This window comes from Stegodyphus dumicola, chromosome 4 (assembly GCF_044657685.1).
Source record: "Stegodyphus dumicola isolate Sdum_Otavi_A_Nest chromosome 4, ASM4465768v1".
NCBI lineage: Eukaryota > Metazoa > Arthropoda > Arachnida > Araneae > Eresidae > Stegodyphus > Stegodyphus dumicola.
Genome location: NC_140771.1, coordinates 241,402,495 through 241,423,427, shown reverse-complemented (window position 1 = coordinate 241,423,427; position 20,933 = coordinate 241,402,495). Strand labels below are relative to the sequence as shown.

The following is a 20,933-nucleotide window of genomic DNA, read 5'->3' as shown; positions in this document are numbered from 1 at the left end:
AGAAAGAAGGAACTGAGGGAGGGACATACTGTAAATGTATGTGGGTGCCACCAAAATCGTTTAAAGACTTAGGGCCTTTAAAAGTCTTAATACTGCCTTGACATATAATAGCGAAAATCAGATTGTAAGTCACTTGTGACCAACAACTTTGATAGGCAAAGTGCGCTTCCAATTAATATCATATTCTTTGCACGTAAACCACATAACATTCAATTCAACAGCAGTATCACGAAATATTTGAAAACGGCATATCTTTAGAATTTCCGCGCTGGAGATAAAAATTTTATTTTCCGTACAGTGTTGCCATCGCTCGCTTTGAACTCGTTGAGTTTGCTAATCAAAAATTCGTTAAAAGTTTTACGAAATACGATATGGATTAAAACTAATTGAAAATTCGGCTGTTTGGGTGGAGGATTACGTTATTCAAAATTTGATGGCCCAGTATTCATAATTTAAGAATTTATTTAAATGCACTACACTGCCTCACACGAATAATCTATGGTTTGTGACACGAAGCGACTCTCAGCTCGTGCCACAAACCATGGATTAACTGCTGCGATGAGTCTTGATAGGCACCAGCGTGCTTGGATTTAATTTAAATTTAGTTCATCACATCGCTCCAGCGACATAGGGAACGACCTTCGTGACCTTCAAACCCTCAGCGTGATCAACAGCTTTGATGAACACCAATGTACTTTATTTTAATTTAAAATGCTACCATAGTTTACCTGCCACACCATTGACCTATGTTCTGACAGGGCTGACTATCGGCCTTTAGGTAACCGGGCAACAAACTACTGACGGCCATTTGCAGTTTATTTTCGTTTATACTACATGCATTTGATGGATAATTTGAAATGGAATCTTCGTATTAGTTTGATTGAAAAGTTTCGTCGTTTAATTAAGAGTCGTTTGAACTGAGATCATCCTAACCCAATTGCTATATTTTTTAAACATTTCTAATGAAAACATTCCTTTGAGACTTAGATTGCAATGCGAAGCTTTCAAATTGCAAGTTTTTACTTTTTAGACTGAAAGAGTTATTAGTTTCAAAACTCAATTTTTCGTCAAACCACTTTTGTGCAGCATACTTCTTTCTTCTCGGCAGTCGTTTATTGTCCTGGTTCGGATCGCATATTTCACAAGTGCACATCTGTGTAGCTACCGAGGGAGTGGCTTCTAGCATGGACCAATGAGCTTCCAGTAATATTTCTGTCATCTCACATAACCTTTCGCACGCTTTGAGATTTAAGTAAGATATTTGAAAATATTTTGCCACGCAATTTTCTGTACAAATTTCTGTACATCGTCTATTTCTTCTGAAAATTTTCATTGCGAAGTTAGATCAAATCTAAGCAATTGGGAAGATCTCACTACCTGGTTGAAATAATTTGAAATAAATACAAACACATGTTGGATACTTGGCAAAAATATCCATGTGAAATATTACTTAATAAACGGTAAATAAGATGAAGAAAGAAATATGTGATAAACATCTGAGCTCAAATTCTATCTTTACATAAAATTATGCATATGAAAAAAATATTTACACCAATTATGTATGCAAATAGAAGTCAGCACTTTTTGTTACAGTCTGTATGAAAAAGATGTTCTACAATAATAGCCAATGCATAATTTTATTCAAAGTTTTATTCATTCATTCACTTCACTAATTTGCATTTAGTGTGTTAAATTTCAATTTAATGACTGCTCACTCTTAAATATACTATCTACACAAGAAATACTCATCAAACAGAATGAATTTATCTATTCACAACGAATATATTCAATTTATTCACAATATGTATTCTGAATCTTACACTTTCAAAAGAATGCAAGCACTGAAATAAGAAAACACTAGAATCATTGTAACACTTTCAGTCCTTCTCAGCTCAAAAATAATAATAATAAAAATAATTAAAAAAAGGTTATACACACGAATTCTCTTACCCCACATTTGTTAGTAAATGCATAATATTTGAAGCTAATTGTAGCTTGAGTAATTTTTTCTATGTAAAGAGCCATAATATGCCGTGAACATCAAATATCAATGAGTGATAAAAATCGCGAAAGTGAAAGCGATTAATTAAACTCATAAACGAAAGCACTACGAGATTTTCTACTGTTACGCAATACATTTATAACTGCGAAACAAATGCAAATTAAAACGTAAACAACATACGCTGACATGCACGAAGATTCAGCGTCACAAGAGCAAGATGCTCATTGGTCCATTTTCGAAACCCCTCCCTCAGTGGCTACGCTGATGTGCACTTGTGAAATATGCGTTCGGATCTGTACTTTAGCAGTCTCGGCACCGGAGGATAAAAACACGAGCTTGGTGTTTCTCGAAAGCTGTTTAATCTGAATGGAATATCAATAAGCTCCAGGTGCGGCCTTGTGCGGCTCCAGCGAGTTGTTGCATCTGGTTAGTGGAAGGCGTGGGACATATGCCTGCTTACCCCTGTTAAACACCAGGCGTCCCCGTCCTCCGTCACCTGTCACCTGTTTCTCGAAAGCCCAAGGTAAAGGGCTTTATCCCGACCTTCACGGGTGTGGTGGCATTAAGTTCTCGGGTGAAGTGGCATTAGGACACCAGCAGCGAAATAGCACCTGGGCTTGGAGATCTTTTCTGCAAATTCTTAAAGTGTACGAACACTTTTGCGAGACACTGTACATCAGTAGCAACTATAAAGGAAATAATAAACCAAGATTTATAACTTAAAAAAGCTGAAAAGCTTAATGTTCACCAGCGTAAAGTTCACCAGGCATGTGGCACAACGCAGAACAGTTTGTAGAACCTATACGAAAACTATTTAGCAAGATGTAAATGGAAATATATCGTGACCCTTGATGAAGCATGAATTTACCTAAATGACTGCAACAAAAAAGTCTATTTGTTAAAGGAAAACGTTAAGAGGGGGGAAAAAAAAAACTACAAATCTGGATGCAAAACAAGCTTCAGTAAGGGGTTTATGATTGTCGCTGAATTAACTTACAATGGAAAATTAAAAATAAGAAGAGAGGGGGGGAAGTGTTTAAACCACCTTTACATACCATGTAGAAAACGTTTTACGTTCGATATACACAGAAGATATTCTATTTCTTTATCCCAACGACCTTTCAAAGAATGAATCTTCATCAAGACAAAGCAACAAGTCATACTTCAAAAAGTACCACTGCATTCCTTGAAAAAATGAAGACTGATACAGGCATTGCATCTTTTCAACGTACTAATGATGAAATCCCTTAATGTTTCACCTCTGAACTATTGTGTTTTTGGTATCTTGAAAAGAGCTGTAAGTTCAAACCCTTTGCTTTGGAAAATAGTGGAAGAAAAATGGAAATCAGTATTACTGGAAAGTTTACGAAAAGCCCTTCTGTCATAGAAATCCTGATGCAGACTTATAATCCAGAATAAAAGTTATCAGATCGAACATTAAAAAAAATAATTTTTAACAATTTAACCCTTAATTACGTGGCCCCGAAATCGTTCAAAAATGTGTAAAAACTTTCTGTATTTACAGAAATTTACAACAATATATATTCTATTAGAGACTGCGTTGGTAAGAGTATAGCTTATGTGTATATTATGATCGATTTTTAAAGCAAAAAGAAAGATCGAAAGAAATAGCTCCTCTGGGGGTTAAAATGTGTTTTAGTAATGGCTGTTGTTTTCTAATAAAAACAGTTTGAGCGGATTTGGTAAACGTTACATCATTGCAATAAAAGCTAAAATTATTACAAGAAATTTATTTTCTTTTATTAGTCTTATTAACCACCTGAGTCAACTAAATCTTCTAACATCGGATAAATCTGTTCCGAAGTTATTTTACCTACGGAAAAAGTTCTGGGCACCGAAATAGCATGCGCACAAACATAACTCCATCCATCGCGCATCGGAGATCATCGAATAGGATCGTTTCTGCTCCGTTCAATCGTCCGCTTGTTCCACCCAAACGATAGTTGCTGCGCTTCCGGTCAACGGCAGAGGGTGATAGTAAAAGATTTGGAACAAAAACTTTGCTCTTTTTAAATCAGTTATATAACATTTACTAGAATTTTATAAGGAATGAAATTAAGTAATTGCACGTTAAATCGAATAACTAAAAATATAGACTTTTAAAAACTTTTTTTCCTTGAGAAATAAAATTTTAAGTTCCATTTAAGAGAGGAAACATTTAAAGAATAAAAATTAAAACTATTAGTTTATAAGGCGAACAGTGGAAGAAGTTCTGGTTAATAAAATGACCTTCATAAGAATTCTGCCATTCATAAGAAATTCTTAAGAGGGAAGCGCTTTCCGCAATGTGGTGTGTGCTCCTGCTCCTGTGCGTAGCTTCATCCGCTCCGGAGAGTACTTGGCCGGTGGAAGATCGGATTCTGCAGCTCCGTACTGCAACTTCCAGACCAGAGTCTCCCCCTTCGTACATGCTGCACTTGTACAACAGGTACAGAAAAGGACGCATGCCGTACAGTGCAGCGAATACAGTCAGAAGTTTCTTTCCCACTCCAGGTGAGTACTGGGTTTTTAAAATTAGTGTTTATGATCTTTACCGTAGATCTTTAACTATCGTTATCGTGGTTGGCAAAGATAATTTAACCTGGAAAAATTATTTTTATTTATTTAATTATTTTACTGAAATTGAGAAGCAAAGAATCATTTTTTATTTTAGCAAATTTAGGATTTTCATTTATTTAATTATTTTACTGAAATTAAGGAGCAAAGAATCATTTTTAATTTTAGCAGGTTTAAGATTTTTATTTATTCAATTATTTTACTGATATTGAGGAGCAAAGAAGGATTTTTGATTTTAGCAAGGTTAGGATATTTATTAATTTAATTATTTTACTGAAATTAAGGAGCAAAGAATGATTTTTGATTTTAGCAGGCTTAGGATTTTCATTTATTTAATTATTTTACGGAAATTAAGGAGCAAAGAATGATTTTTGATTTTAGCAGGCTTAGGATTTTCATTCATTTAATTATTTTACTGAAATTAAGGAGCAAAGAATGATTTTTGATTTTAGCAAGTTTAGGATTTATATTTATTTAATTATTTTACTGAAATTAAGGAGCAAAGAATCATTTTTGATTTTAGCGAGTTTGGGATTTTTATTTATTTAATTATTTTACTGAAAATAAGGAGCAAAGAATCATTTTTGATTTTAGCAATATAAAAGGAAAAGTATTGTGCAATATTTTAGCTTTCTCTGTTGTCCCATACGTGTATACTAGCTTTGAGTTACACACCCGAACATGAGCGCCTCAAAACACGAATTTTGAATTTCGAATTTATTTTTTATTCACATCATATTTTGTGTGGATTTAGGAAACTTTTCATTAATAAGCTTAGCCATTTAAAAGCAATTTGTTCAAAACATAATATATTTATTTAAAATTTAATCAGAAGATTTAGCAATTTAAAAAAAATGATTCTCCGCAAAGCGTAAGATATTTCTCTTTCAAAGTCATTCAAAAAGCTCAGCGATTAAAAGAAATATATAGCAACTGCCCGAAATATAATATTTTTACTTTCTACGTGCTAGTGTGTCGATATTCAGCAAAGCGTAAGATATTTATTTCAAACTGAATCTGCATGTTACTTAAAAACAAATTAAGCGATTTAAAAGCAATAAACGTACTTCTTTATGTGTATCAGAGTATATTACCACTAGAGTACACCACTTTGCACGAGACTATCTATCGGAAATTCTAAAGATATGCTATTTTTAAATATTTTGCCATTTTGCTTTTCAGTGGAATTTTATGTGTCATAAGTGCGAAGAACATGAGAATTCATAAATAAAGTTAACGCAGCAAAAGTTAATAATAAAAAGACCCCCTCCCCCCAAAAAAAAACAAGCCATCTTACTAAGAAGTTACATCTTATAAAAAGTTTTGCAAGCCATCTTAAAAAAAAAAAAAAAAAAAAAAAAAAAAAAAAAAACTGAAATTTTTCAGATTTTAAATTACGTCCAAAGGGGCGTTTTTTTAACGTTTTGAGTGTTACCTTCATTTATTAAATATCATGTTCTTTGCACTTAAACCATAAAATTCAGTTCAAGAGCAATATCGCAAAATAATGTTAAATTAAGCATATCTTTAGAATTTCCGATATACACAGTCTCGCGAGCTGGAGATAAAAGTATTTTTTTTCTATATAACGTTGCCATTTCTCGCTTTTAAAGCATTGAGTTTGTAAATCAAAAATTCGTTAAAGTTTTACAAAATATAAAATCTATAATAAAACAAATTCCAAATTTGGGATTTCAGATGCCCATATTCGCAGTAGGATTTCGTCATTCAAAATTCGATGGCTCTATGTACCATTGTTTTATCACAATGCGAGAAATAGACAATCATTTATGCAGATTTTTCATTATTTAATTACTTCAAATATAATGCAGGACTCTAACATTTTGTGGCAACAGTTTGAAAAGTGAACCGACGTTTATGAGTCCGACGCAAAATGCCAAAACGAAAGCAATAGTCCTTCGGGACTGAAATCCCTTTGGACTAAAAAAAAAAAAAAAAAAAAAAAAAAAAAAAAAAAAAAATTTGCGATTATGCGTCAATCAGTTTCACTTTTCAAACTGTTGCCACCAAATAGTATCGTTCTATATTATATTTGAAGAATTTAAATAATGAAGAATCTGCATCAATGTATGTATGTATGTTTCTCGCCTTGTGATAAAGAGCCATCCTATCCAATTTTGAATGAGGTAATCCTGCTGCGAATATGGGCATCTGAAAGCCCAAATTTGAAATTTGGAATTTCTTTTATTATCGATTTTATATTTTGTAAAACTTTAAAACGAATTTTTGATTAGCAATCTCAACAATTTCAAAGCGAGCAATGGCAACGTCGTACTTAAAAAACTTTTTTTTTTTATCTCCAGCGCGCGAGACTGTGTATCGGAAATTCTAAAGATATGCTCATTTTAAAGCTATTTTGAGATATTGCTGTTGAATTGAATTTTATGGTTTAAGTGCAAAGAATAAGTGCAATATTTAATAAATAAAAGTAACACATAAAACGTTAAAAAAGGTCCCTTTGGGCGTAATGTAAAATCTGAAAGCTTTCAGATTTTTTTTTTTAATATATTTTATTAGCCCAAAATGGTCGTTAACCCGAAAAGGATATTAGTCTCCAAACGGCATTTTTGCTTAGAAGCATTTAAATACGTTGTATCACTTTTCAAATTGTTGCCACCGAATATTAGAGCCCTCTATTATATTTAAAGAAATTAAATAATGAAGAATCTGCATGAATGTATGTTTCTCAGATTGTGAAAAAACAACGGTACCTAGAGTCATCCAGTTTTGATGATGTTTAACTGGCCTTTGACGTGGCGGATTTGTTTTAACATTAAAGATCTTTCTCTGCAACATTTGAAAACATCTCGTTTTTTCCTTGGATATGTATTTGGAGCAACTTTTCCACTTGAAGCCAAATTTTGATGTTTTTTGCCTCTTTTGCTGACAATATTACCTATCGTAGTTTTAGATATCGAAAACCCATGACATTCACAGGATTTGTTAATAATTAGACGCGAATAATTTTCTTCGGAAGCAGGACAATAATAGCTTTTTATTCATTTCTTCCTTATAAGTGGCATTTTGCGTGAAAACGAGACTGTCAAGTAGCAGAGGATGATTTATACCTTCAAAAACATAGTTGCAGTTAAAAAAAATTCCGAGCAGACAAATTGTTTATAGAAAAAAAAAGTCATCTAAAAAATATGCGAACAGCCTATGTTATGATTTGGTTATGGTCTAGCTAATCTCAGTAGATTATTCCTTCATTTCCAACCATACATTTAACGAAACCTTTTCGAGATGCAGTCCGTTTTTTGACGTGAATGAGGGGAACGATCTCTGCTACGCGATATATAATCCTTGGAGATATGGCATTATGGTAAAGATCCATTTCTCACCACCTGTCATAGTTGACTCCAAAAATAATTAATTTCTGGATCAAGAAAGCAAAGAGAGACATGTCATGGGTCTCAATTGTCATTGCTTTGCAGAGAGATAATATGGAATCCACTGATCCAGCTTTGTGGTGAACCCACCTGCGCGTATTCGTCTTGAAACTATTATTCTGAGCACGAATACCGTTTGCTTCTGATTTCCCAATAGCTGCATGGGAGGCATTCGATATTGTATAGTCCAGAATCTGCTCAGACATCTTTGATGGGCATCCGAACCGGGGCTGATTTTTATAACTACTGTCTCTATCCTGAATATCCTAAACCAGCAAAGACATATGCTAGCATCGAACGCTCCTTCTTCTTCCACTTGACGAATATTTCGTCGGGATATAATATTGCTTCTACCAAACATTGTACAGCAAATACACTCATGTCCATAAATTATAAGGATAATGCAAAATCAGACAAAGGAAGAGTTAGAAGCAAAACAAATTTGGCTCGTTTCTAAAGCTTATTTATTAAACAAAAGGTAAAGAGCAAAAAAAGATGCTATATGTTTGATATTATTAAAAAAATTAGTGATTTTTTCTCCCTGGAGCAAATTACAAAAAACCTATTTACAAAAAACCAATGTTACATGGTAGGTATGATTGTTAATACATTGTATGTCTCCCAGACGATGGAATACAGTCCGTACAACGACTAGGCATGCTGAGTATCAAATTATCGATCTGATCTTGGGGGATATTACACCACTCAAAAAGCAATGCTCTCCGAAGTTTCGGCAGACATGTAAGAAGAGGTTGACGGGCTGCAACTCGTCGGCCAAGCATGTCCCACACGTGCTCTACTGGATTCAAGTCCGGTGAGAATGCTGGCCAGTCCATACGGGTAATATCCTCCGATTGAAGGCATTCGCTTACGATGTTTGCACGGTGAGGACGAGCGTTGTCATCCATAAACGCAAACTGTGCTCACATGGCACCCCGAAACAAACGTACATGTTGTTCCAGAATGACGTCCCGATAGATTTGGCTTATCATGGTTCCAAATTGAACATGTAGGTCAGTTCTGGAACCCAGAATAATTCCACCCCAAACGAGCACTCCTGCACCACAGTAACGGTGTCGTTCAATGATGTTTTCTTGGTGGTAACGGGTACCCGGAGCTCTCCATATGAAAGTCCGGCGAGAATCAGACTGCAAGCTAAACCTGGACTCGTCGGAAAACATCATACAAGCCCACTGTTGCAGTGTCCACAATGCATGCTCTCTACTCCAGGCTAACCGCAGGCGACAGTGAGTTGCAGTAAGTGGAACACATCTGACAGGTCTACGAGCATATAGACCAATCTGCCCTAAGCGTCTGTAGACGGTCTGCCTTGAAATTGTCGTACCAGTGGCTGAAGAGAGCTGACGAGACAGGTCTGAGGCTGTGCTCTGTTTCTTTTGCAGTAACTGCCAAAATCGGTCCTCATTCGGCGTTGTAATTCTGGGGCGACCTGTGCTGTAACGTCTACTCACATTACCATCATCTTAGAATCGTTGCCAAAGCCTGGAGATGACACTTTGGGCAATTCCAAGTTCGTCTGATACTTCCAGTTGGGTACGCCCACATTCCAGACGGCCGATAATTCTACCACGTAAAAAATCATCCAAATGCGTCCTTTGTGTCATAACTATTCGAACTATTGTTCGCAGGCGATTTATAAGCACTGAAATGCTTATAAAATGCCTGCGAACAATTTTACTTCTTTGCCTATATTCCTTATATATCACTCTCTTACACTCTCGTCATTGTGACGTACCATCGGTGTCATCTGGTTACTTCCTGAAATTTGCATATGATTCTTCGAGATGTGTGTAGTGATATTATAGATGATATATTTATTTTAGAGTTCGATTTCCGCGTGACTCCGAATTATCCTTAATTTATGGACATGAGTGTAATATGTGATATGCTCCTCATCCTTTTTCATTTTAAATTGCTAGTTTTGTTTTACCAAATGATTTACTTTTACAAGCATGTTGTCTTATACACGTTGCCATACACATGTTGCCTATATACGTAGTTCACTCCGAGGCTCGAATCCCGGCAAGGGGCTGGTTGCATTTGTGTTTTCGCGATTTTTTCCATGTGCAGCATGTACACGAAATATCCCTTAGAACGTCCTACACAAAAGCATTCCTTTTCCCTTAGGTAAAGAGCCCTCGAGTGTTCTGCCATAGTCAAATAAACCTGATCTTTACACGTTGCCTAATCTTACGTGTGAAAATTCTAATCAGCTTCATTTATGACGTCAAATCCATTCGTTATTTGTATCTTCAAAAAGCGTGATGAATTTTTCCACCAATTCAATAATAAATGAAAAGAAAAATGAATGAAAAATTTCTTTTTATAGTTTTTGCCCTACATTATTTTTTATGTTTTTCTCCTGAAAATACGGAGACTGAATTCATTTTTAAGCCTAATATACTTGTGCAAGACAACAGCTTAAAGTTATTTTGTCAGTTTAATGCATGGTTTCTCTTGAGCTGAATGCACTTAACACACAGCGATTCGTTAAATATATGACTCCAGAAGAAGAATGTTTTGTTGCAGTTATCAAACCATTCGGAATGGTATCTTTGAGATCATCGTCATGTGAGCCTCGCAAATACTGTTTTACTTTCTGAAGCAAAAAGAAGAAATTGAGGATTAGATCTATCTGTCGGTAGTTTTTGAAACAAAAATAAGTCACCGGGGCTAGAAATTTGGGTCTGTGCATTGTTTTTGAAACAAAATTAAGTAACTGGGAGCTAAATCTGTGGTCTGTAGGTGTGTTTTGAAACAAAAAGAAGTTACTGGGAGCTAGGTGTATGGATCTGTGAGTAGACTTTAAGAATTCCTACTGAGGTCTTTGGGTAGTTTACGAAACAAAAAGAAGTCTCTGAAAGCTAGATAAAGGCTGGATCTGGAAACAAAAGTAAGTCACTGGGGGCTAGGTTTGTGGTTGGTTTCTGAAACAAAACTTATTCATTAGGGGCTAGGTCTATGTGTCTGTGGGTAGGATTTTAAACAAAAAGAAGTCACTGGAGGCTAGATATTTTGGTCTAGGAGTTACTTTCGAAATAAAATAAAGTGACTCGGGGCTAGATATATGGGTCTGTGAGTGTTTTTTGAACCAAAAAGAAGTAATTGGGGGCTAGATATTTAGGTTTGGAAGTTGCTTTTGAAACAAACTGAAGTTACTGAGGGCTAGATTGGTGTCTTTTGAAGAAAACGAAGCAGTTACCGGGCTCTAGGTTTGGGTGTGAGTAGAGTTTGAATTTAGAAGAATCACCGAGGACTAGGTCTTTGGGTTTGTGGGTGGTTTACAAAACAAAGCGAAGTCACCGGACGCTAGGTTTTCTCTGAAAAAAAAAAAAAAAAATCATTGGAGATTAGACCTGTTTGTGGCTTTTGAGACAAAAAATAAAGTCATTGGAGGCTGCATCTGTCACTGGGTGAATATAGTGGATGAGAAAGAAGTTGAAATTTGCCGTGCTGAACTGAGAGTTATTGTGCAAAAGCAACATATATCTATTGAGTTGGCGATTGAGTTTCGCGTTTAGAGCTTTCCGGAGTTCCGTAGTTTAACAAAACAAACGCCTATTATCATGGGCTACGGTTTAGAATAAAAAAGCACTTCCCAAAATAAGCCATAAAGTTTTCTCAGTATATTTCTAAGTTCTAAACTTGTGGTATGAGGAAATCCACTGTGTTTCCACACTATGTCTTCTTGTTTTATTTTCTTGAGTCACAGATGTGGAACTATATTTCATCTCATTTTTTTAACTATAAGGTTTTATAACCACTTTTATAACCACAAGCAGAAGTTCTCGATAACTTTGGAAGGGACATTTCTTCTTTTCTGGTATCAATATTTTGTGCTGCTGATAAATTTATAAAAATTGTCCTTATACTTTTGATGATGCATTTCGGTAAATACTGTTCGAAATTCGCAGCCCTCGCTTTTATTATTAGTAATATAAAATCGTAGATGGTTTTTATAAAGAGAAATATTTATTCTCTTGTTCTCATTAAAGTATATGATGAATTATTTTTACTCATTTTAGTTAACAACAATTTTATGAAAATTAAACAAAAGCTTATTTTATAAAAAACTTTATTTTTCATCTTTTTAGTATCAACTGAATGCTGACAATCAAATTATTCAATTTGAAAAAAATAAATTTTCTACAGTGAATACTCACTCTTTTACTTCTAACAAATCTGCTACACCAAACTCACGCAAAAATCGCCTGAAATGCATTACATTGCATTCAAAATTTCATATCAGGTTCATTTACAAGATATTTATTTGCTATATCCCCTGATGCAAACAGCACAATTTTTAGAGTTTTATTTTGTTCTGTAAACAAAGGTATGTGCTTTAATTGCTTTAAATATTAAATTTAAAAAAATCGAAAGCATATTTTGGAACCAAAATCATTTCCGCATTATATGCTCATCCACAATGAGCACGTGCAGAAAAGTTTATCAGGAAATAGCTTAAAAATCGACGGCTAAATCCTGACCTCAGTACAAACATCGCAAGTGAGTTAAAAACAATTTGTAAAATAAATAACGTGGTCATCACATGACTTCCATGTACGCCCTATTAAATTATACACATATTTTGGCGCATTTCACTTGAACTTATGCCCTCGAATTTCATTAGAGACATATTTCCCGTTCAATTAATTCAGTTCAAATATAGAAAAAATAAAACACCCAATTCAGTTAAAATAATTAAAAAAAGCAATTTTTACCCTTAAAAATTACAGTTTCTACGTAAAAACAAGCAATTCGTCCAGATGGCGAAAAGGCAGATTTTTCGGTGCACAAAATTAAAAGTTTCCTTTTAGTCTCACTCAAAAAAAAAAAAAAAAAAAAAAAAAAAACATCGAAGGTGCAGAGACTGGCTTAATTCACTGTTCTGCTATGTTTCAAATGTAAACAAATACGGCTGCTATGGTAAACAAATATTAGGCTTAGCCACACTTAAATAGCTTTTAAATCGTTGATAATTCTGTAACTATTGCATGTAGATTAACTAAAAGCATAAAAACCTTATCCAGAACATAAAAATCATAATTTAATCACTTTTAAAGCAAAAAATATACAATTTACCAACATTTAAGAATAAAAATATCTAAGCTCACCGAGCCAGGTAACAGAGTGGGAATTCATATATATATTTATATATGAATAGTGCAGCCGATTGCAACGAAAAAGGGAATTACACAACTACATGCTACACTAGTCCCATATACAAAATTCGAACGTTATACTCGTTCTTAAGTTATGGGAGATACATACTTATGTACGTACGTACAGACGTCAAGGAAAAAATCTCTTTTGAATCCATTTTAAATGCATTTTACAATCCTTTTTCGCAAAAACTATCGTTCATTCGATCCATACGTATAGATGTCACGCAAAAACATTCAAATGGTTTCGAGAGCGGTCGAAATGCATATATTCGTTAAAATACGATACCCGAAGTTTTTCGCGCTTACAATACTTTACTTCGTACAAGGAAGTAAACAGTATGAACCAGAATAAGAATTTTTTCAGTAAAACACACAGCATTAGAATAGGAATCCTATAAATCCGGTTCACAGGTAAAAGCTTTTGTGCGCATTTGAAGAAACGTTCATTGTAATCAAACAGTACAGACTATTAATAATAATCATATAATCAACATAGTTACGTTTTATGAAATAAAAAACAAAACACAAATAAAAAGTCTGAAAGGTGTCAGATTTTAAATTACGTCCAGAGGGCTGTTTCTTTAGTGTTACCTTTATTTATTAAATATCATGTTATTCGCACTTAAGCCATAAAATTCAGTTCAACAGCAATATGGCAAAATAATTTTAAAATGAGCATATCTTTAGAATTTCTCATACAGAGCCTCGCCAGCTGGAGATAAATTTTTTCTTTCGTACAGTGTTGCCATTGCTCTCTTTGAATTTGTTTAGTTTGTTAATCAAAAATTCGTTGAAGTGTTACAAAATATGAAATCGATAATAAAATAAATTTCAAATACAAATTAGGGCATTCCCATGCCCATATTCTATGGAAGATTACGTTATTCAAATTTTGATGACTCTAGGTACCATTGCTTTATCACAATGCGAGAGACATACTATATACATTTATGCAAATTCTTCATTATTTAATTTCTTTAAATATAATACAGAACGATACTATTTGGTGGCAACAATTTGAAAAGTGAAACAACGCTTATCGTGAATGGACGTAAAATGCCATAACGAAATTAATAGTCCTTCTGGGCAAATTGCCCCTTTGGACTAAAAAGAATTTGAAAGATTTCGGATTTTAACGGTCGCTCAAAATGGTTTATTAAGGTTTCTTACGCTCTTGCTGAGCTGGCAATCTACCAGTCTGCTGTTATACTCACCTCTACTAAGGCATATTTTTCCTTTGTAGCTTTATTGTTAGGCATCATTTTCTTGGCAATTACGCCATTCAACAGCAAAATTACAAAAATTTTAAAACCAGCATAGCTCTATATGTATAAAATTTCCGATGCAGCCTTAAGTGTCGGCATACATTTTTCTGTTTTTCTCAGTTCATCATATCACTATTCAGTTTTCTTACTAAGAGGGTTTTACAAAACTTTTTTGTCTCTTTACTATTAATGTTTTGTGTATTTACTTTATTTATTAAATATCACGTTTTTGACATTTACGACACATAAAATTCGACTCAACAGTCTGGAGCATCGGAGGGGAGGGGGTGAGAAATGTTTTATTCGGTGCAGAGTTATCACTGCTCGCTTTGAAATCGTTGAGTTCGTTATTGAAAAATTCGTTAAACATTTACAAATATGAAACAGGTAATAAAAGAAATTCGAAATTTAAAATTCGGGCTTTCAGGTAAATTTGATGGCTCTAGGTACCCGTTGTTTTCTCACAATCCGAAGAACATACATACATTCATGCAGATTCTTCATTATTTAATTTCCTTAAATATAAGATACAGGGCGATAATACACTCATGTCCATAAATTAAGGATAATTCGGAGTCACGCGGAAATCGAACTCTAAAATAAACATATCACCTGTAAAATCACTACACACATCTTCAAGAATCATATGCAAATTTCAGGAAGTAACCAGATGACACCGATGGTACGTCACAATGACGAGAGTGTAAGAGAGTGATATATAAGGAATATAGGCAAAGAAGTAAAATTGTTCGCAGGCATTTTATAAGCATTTCAGTGCTTATAAATCGCCTGCGAACAATAGTTCGAATAGTTATGACACAAAGGACGCATTTGGATGATTTTTTACGTGGTAGAATTATCGGCCGTCTGGAATGTGGGCGTACCCAACTGGAAGTATCAGACGAACTTGGAATTGCCCAAAGTGTCATCTCCAGGCTCTCGCAAAGATTCCAAGATGATGGTAATGTGAGTAGACGTTACAGCACAGGTCGCCTCAAAGTTACAACGCCGAATGAGGACCGGTATTTGGCAGTTACTGCCAAAAGAAAGAGGCGGAGCACAGCCTCAGACCTGTCTCGTCAGCTCTCTTCAGCCACTGGTACGACAATTTTAAGGCAGACCGTGTACAGACGCTTAGGGCAGATTGGTCTATATGCTCGTAGACCTGTCAGATGCGTTCCACTTACTGTAACTCACTGTCGCCTGCGCTTAGCCTGGAGTAGAGAGCATGCATTGTGGACACCGCAACAGTGGGTTTGTGTGATGTTTTCCAACGAGTCCAGGTTTAGCTTGCAGTCTGATTCTCGCCGGACTTTCATATGGAGAGCTCCAGGTACCCGTTACCACCAAGAAAGCATCATTGAACGACACCGTTACGGTGGTGCAGGAGTGCACGTTTGGGGTGGAATTATTCTGGATTCGAGAACTGACCTACATGTTCAAATTAGAACCATGACAAGCCAAATCTATCGGGACGTCATTCTGGAACAACATGTACATTTGTTTCGGGGGGGGGCCATGGGCGCACAATTTGTGTTTATGGATGACAACGCCCGTCCTCACCGTGCAAACATCGTAAGCGAATGCCTTCAATCGGAGGATATCACCCGTATGCACTGGCCAGCATTCTCACCGGACTTGAATCCATTAGAGCACGTGTGGGACATGCTTGGCCGACGAGTTGCAGCCCATCAACCTCCTCCTACATGTCTACCGGAACTTCGGAGAGCATTGCTTTTTGAGTGGTGTAATATTCCCCAAGATCAGATCGATAATTTGATACTCAGCATGCCTAGGCGTTGTACGGACTGTATCGCATCGTCTGGGAGACATACAATGTATTAACAATCATACCAACCATGTAATATTGGTTTTTTGTAAATAGTTTTTTTTTTTGTAATTTGCTCCTGGGAGAAAAAATCGCTAATTGTTTTAATAATATCAAACATATAGCATCTTTTTTTGCTCTTTACCTTTTGTTTAATAAATAAGCTTTACAAATAAGTCAAATTTGTTTTGCTTCGAACTCTTCCTTTGCATGATTTTGCATTATCCTTAATGTAGGGACATGAGTGTATTTAGTGATAACAATTTAGAAAGTGATACTTTTTTTTAATGATTCAACGCAAAATGCCGTTTCCAAACTAACATCCCATTCGAGACTAACGTCTCTTCTGGGCTAATAAAATTTTAAGGGAAAAGCTCTCTGTTTTGTTAGAATGTAGATTTCAGAGATGTCGATATATCGAAAACTTCTGTTAAACCAACAGGTAAGAAATACAGAATATACATTTTCATTTCAAAAAAGAAAGGAAGTCTTGTCTCTTTCTCTGTATTTTCTATTTTATGTTTTTATTTGTCTCCGGGTCGTTCGTCACTTGGTCCATCAGCATCAACGCCAGATCCGCCTGCTTCTGACAGGCCATAATTCTTCCGAACTGACCGGGAGCTTTGGTCACGCCCAGGATTTGTCTAAGTAAGAAGTTTATCCGGAGAAGAACGAGCTACTCCCCCCCCCCCCACCACAACTTCAGACTTGCTTACAGCTCCCTGTCCCGCTTTCGGAAGAAAAATGGGCGTCGATTCGATACATATGAAGAAATTTTTGACCATCGTGTTCCATTTTGATTAATGGTGGAAATTGGTATGATTATTCCATTGGAACATTTGGTGAAGACAAAGAGAATACTACAGGAGAATAATACTGTAAAAAAGAAAGGCTTATGCACACGGGCGAACGAGTGCAATGATTTTTGAAGTTTTAGAAAGTTTGAAGAAAACCGCCTTAAAGTATATATAACAATTTATGATTGTCAGGTGTTGAATGAAAAATTTGAAACAGGCAGATGTCAAGAAGTTTTCAGAAAAATTGCAACAGGTATCATAAAAGTTTTATAATACAATGAAAATACAAAACAATACAATGAAATCTTCTAAACAACCGTTATGTTCAGAAAAATAGCTAATTTCAGCTTCAAGTTATTTATAAAAAATAATTTCATTTATCAGCTGACTGAATTTTTTCCCCTCTTGGGTAAAATTACGTTGATTGATCAGAGCTTATGTTAGCGCAGAAAATAATAATATTTCCAGATATGCTGTCATGATATTGTATACTGTTAAGTAAATAGTTTAAAAAGATCGGAATTATCTTTTGATATAATTTTGGAAAATTAAAATTTATCAAAATGTAATACAAATAAGTACTAATGGTAAGTTCTAACAGAATAAGAATAGATAGAATTGAAAATGGATAGAAATGATAATGGATTAGATAACGAAGTAGCTGGATTCGTTCTCTACTTCCGTATTAAAGGGATAACTTTCGCAAGTTTTTACAGATGAAAAGGTGAAAGTCACTTATCAACAGATGAAGATAAAAGTTGTTAGTTTTCGCGCCTTTTTTTAGAAAGATGCCATCGCATGCTGACTATCAATATTCATCGTAAATCGGTAAACATTATCGACATATGGAGAGATAACATAGTTTAGCAATTTAAAATACAAATTTAAATTATTAAATAAGGTATTCTTGATATATTAAAAAAATCTGATGTGTACACCACATGACTTCCTTGTATGGAATATTAAATTATACGCACTTTTTCTTGCATTTCATTTAAACTTATTGGATTGAATTAAATCTACTTCGCCGACAGCACAGAAACCACAATAGAATAAATGCATTCTTTAAAATTCACTCTAGTATTTGTTTATCATAGCGACACTCTGGCGCTAGATTCACTTAACAGTATATTTCGTTCATATTATAACTCAGAATGCACAAAATTTATATCATTTAAAGAATAGAATTATCTAATCGTTGCCACATGTTCTATTCAAATACTATAATAAAGCTAGAATGATGTGTAAAAGAAATTAAGCAAACAAAACAAAAATGTAACAGTTTTTCACAGACGATTGAGTATTTCTCATTCAATTAATTCAGTTCTCACTTTGCAAGAAGGCAAAAAAACATAAAAACTCAAAATATCTATATTAAAAATTACGAAGTAAATCTTAAACAGTTATTTCCTCGAAAAAAATTCCAGAAAGGATTAAGCATGATTTAAATAATAAATGAAGGCGTTATCTTTGTTGTTGCGAAGCTAAGTTTCTCTAGATTGGCAATAAATCCACTAGTCTCCTGTTTCAAATGTAAACAATCAATGGCCGGCATAAAAAAAAAGGCTTGGCGGCACGTAAACAACTTTAAAATTGTTGATATTTCTAAAAATATTCCGTACAGATTTACTAAAGGCATAAAAACCTTAACCGGAAGATATAAACAACATAATTCAATCATTTTTAAAGCAAAAAAATGTACAATTTACAAATATATAAGAGTAAAGAAACCGAGATCACTGAGCCGGGTAATAGAGTGGATATATATATAAATATATTTATATACGTTTCGTGCGGCCGATTGCAACCAAAATACGAGGTGCACATCTACATGTTATAGCAGTCCCTATATACAAAATTTTCAATGTTCTGAAGCTACTCCGTTTTTGAGTTATGCGAGATATGTATGTACGTACGTACATACGTTCGTACAGACGCCACGAACAATTCTCTTCAGAATTCATTTTAAAGCAGTTTCATAATTTTTTTGGAGGAAAACGAGACTTTTATTCTGTCCCTTACGTATAGAAATCACGCAAAAAACATCATTAAATTGCATTCAATAGCGGTAAAAATGGATATTTTCGTTGAAATTTGCTGCCTGAAACTTTTCACGATTACAATACTTCCTTTTTACTTCGTACAAGGAAGTAAAAATAAACTCTTGCATTATTCTTCAAATCTTTTCTGTAATTTTTTTCGCTATTCTTCTATCTGTTTTCGCTTAAAAAAAAATCAGAGAATTGCGGCTATAGAGGAAACGCATTTACTAGTTGTTCTCTTTAGAAGAATTTCAGCAAAGTTCTGTATTCTTGCAGAAATTTAAACCGCAGCTTTTTTCTTTTCTGACAAAACTCCATAAAACTCATATTTTTAAAAACTAAGTTTAAGGCAAAAAATATCACATTTTATTTATAAAAAACCGTTGGAATTTGAAATAAAATAGAAAAGAACGCATACGAAAATGGCAGCGTTGCTTGACTGAAGGATTGTTATGATCCTAGTAGCCGGAAGAATAGTTATGCACAAAGTTGCCAGAGTTTGGGCACATTCCGAAAATTTTGACGACTTCTACTAAGGTGGTTGCATTAATACGTAAGTAGCGAAGAATGAAATGTTTTTTAGATTATATAAAAGAGCTGATTTCTTATCATCGGGACCCATGGTTAATGAATAATGAGTAAGCATTTTAGAGACAATATTTTTTTGTTTTAACAATATTTTTTGTTATGTTTGTAACAACTTTTGTTTTAATTTATATATATTTCATTTAAGATCAGTCGGCCTAGGTTTTGAGTTATATCATTAATATACATTACTATTTTTTATTTTTACTGTATATTTTATATTTTTACTTTTCAGATCAAATTTTATTATTTTTTCATATGTTGGATTGTTTCTTTTTTATATCTTATGTTTTTTTAAAACCTGGTCAATTTAAATTGAAAATAATTATTAATAGATTTTTATGCTTTTTTGCTTGCTTGTGATTTTGGTGCTATAAGTGCTTTTAAAAAATATCTGATGTGGGACACAACATGACTTCCTTTTATGGCCTATTAAGTTACACACATTTTTTGCTGCATTTCATTTAAACTAATTTCCTCGAATTTCATTACAGATATATTTCTCATTCAATTAATTCAGTTCTCACTTCACGGCAGAGCAAAAACACATAAAAACTCGAAACATCTTTATTAAATTTTGTAAAATATAGAAAAATGTAAAACACCAAATACAATTAAAAAACAATTTTTCCAATTCAAATTAGAGTTTCTGCGTAAAAGCAAGCAAACTCAGCCAGCGGGCAAGAAGCAAAATTTTTCGGCAAACAACACTGAAAGTTTACTTTTGGTCACACACGGCAAAAAGGACATTCAAATTGCCGCACAAACTGACTGAATTCACTACTCTACCGAGTTTCAAATGTAAATAAATGGCAGTTCGTTAGGCTTAGCTCGCCACTTGATAATTCTACAACTATTGCATTGCAGATTAAATTAAAGACATAAAAAAGTTATCCGCAACATAAAAATCACATAATTCAAACACATTTAAAGCAAAAAAACGCACAATTTACCAACATATAAGAATAAAAAAAAACTAAAACTCACCCAGCCAGGTAATAAAGTTGGATATATATATATATATATATATATATATATATATATATAAAGGGCTCCCACTAAAGTCCGGTACTACCCGTTTAACTGCCGAACGGTAGCAGCTTTATTCATAAAATTTGTGTTTAGGTATAGTAAAGTGGCTATGCGCTAATGGGTGAGATAGCTTACAGCACCACCTGGTGAAAAACGGCGGAGTTAGCCTCCCTAGCTCGAAAACGATGCGAGATAGGAAGGAAAGGTGA

The 20,933-nt window shown here is 34.3% G+C and overlaps 1 protein-coding gene across 1 annotated transcript in view; it reads left to right on the top strand.

Moving 5' to 3' along the window:
• Positions 1 to 3,966: 3,966 nt before the first annotated feature.
• LOC118194055 (growth/differentiation factor 10-like) overlaps positions 3,967 to 20,933 on the top strand; it is a 75,224-nt gene continuing 58,257 nt past the window's right edge. Inside the window, exon 1 of the mRNA XM_035365242.2 lies at positions 3,967 to 4,516. Within this exon, the coding sequence (XP_035221133.1) occupies positions 4,309 to 4,516 (208 nt within the window). The 5' untranslated portion in view covers positions 3,967 to 4,308. The remainder of the gene's footprint in view (positions 4,517 to 20,933) is intronic.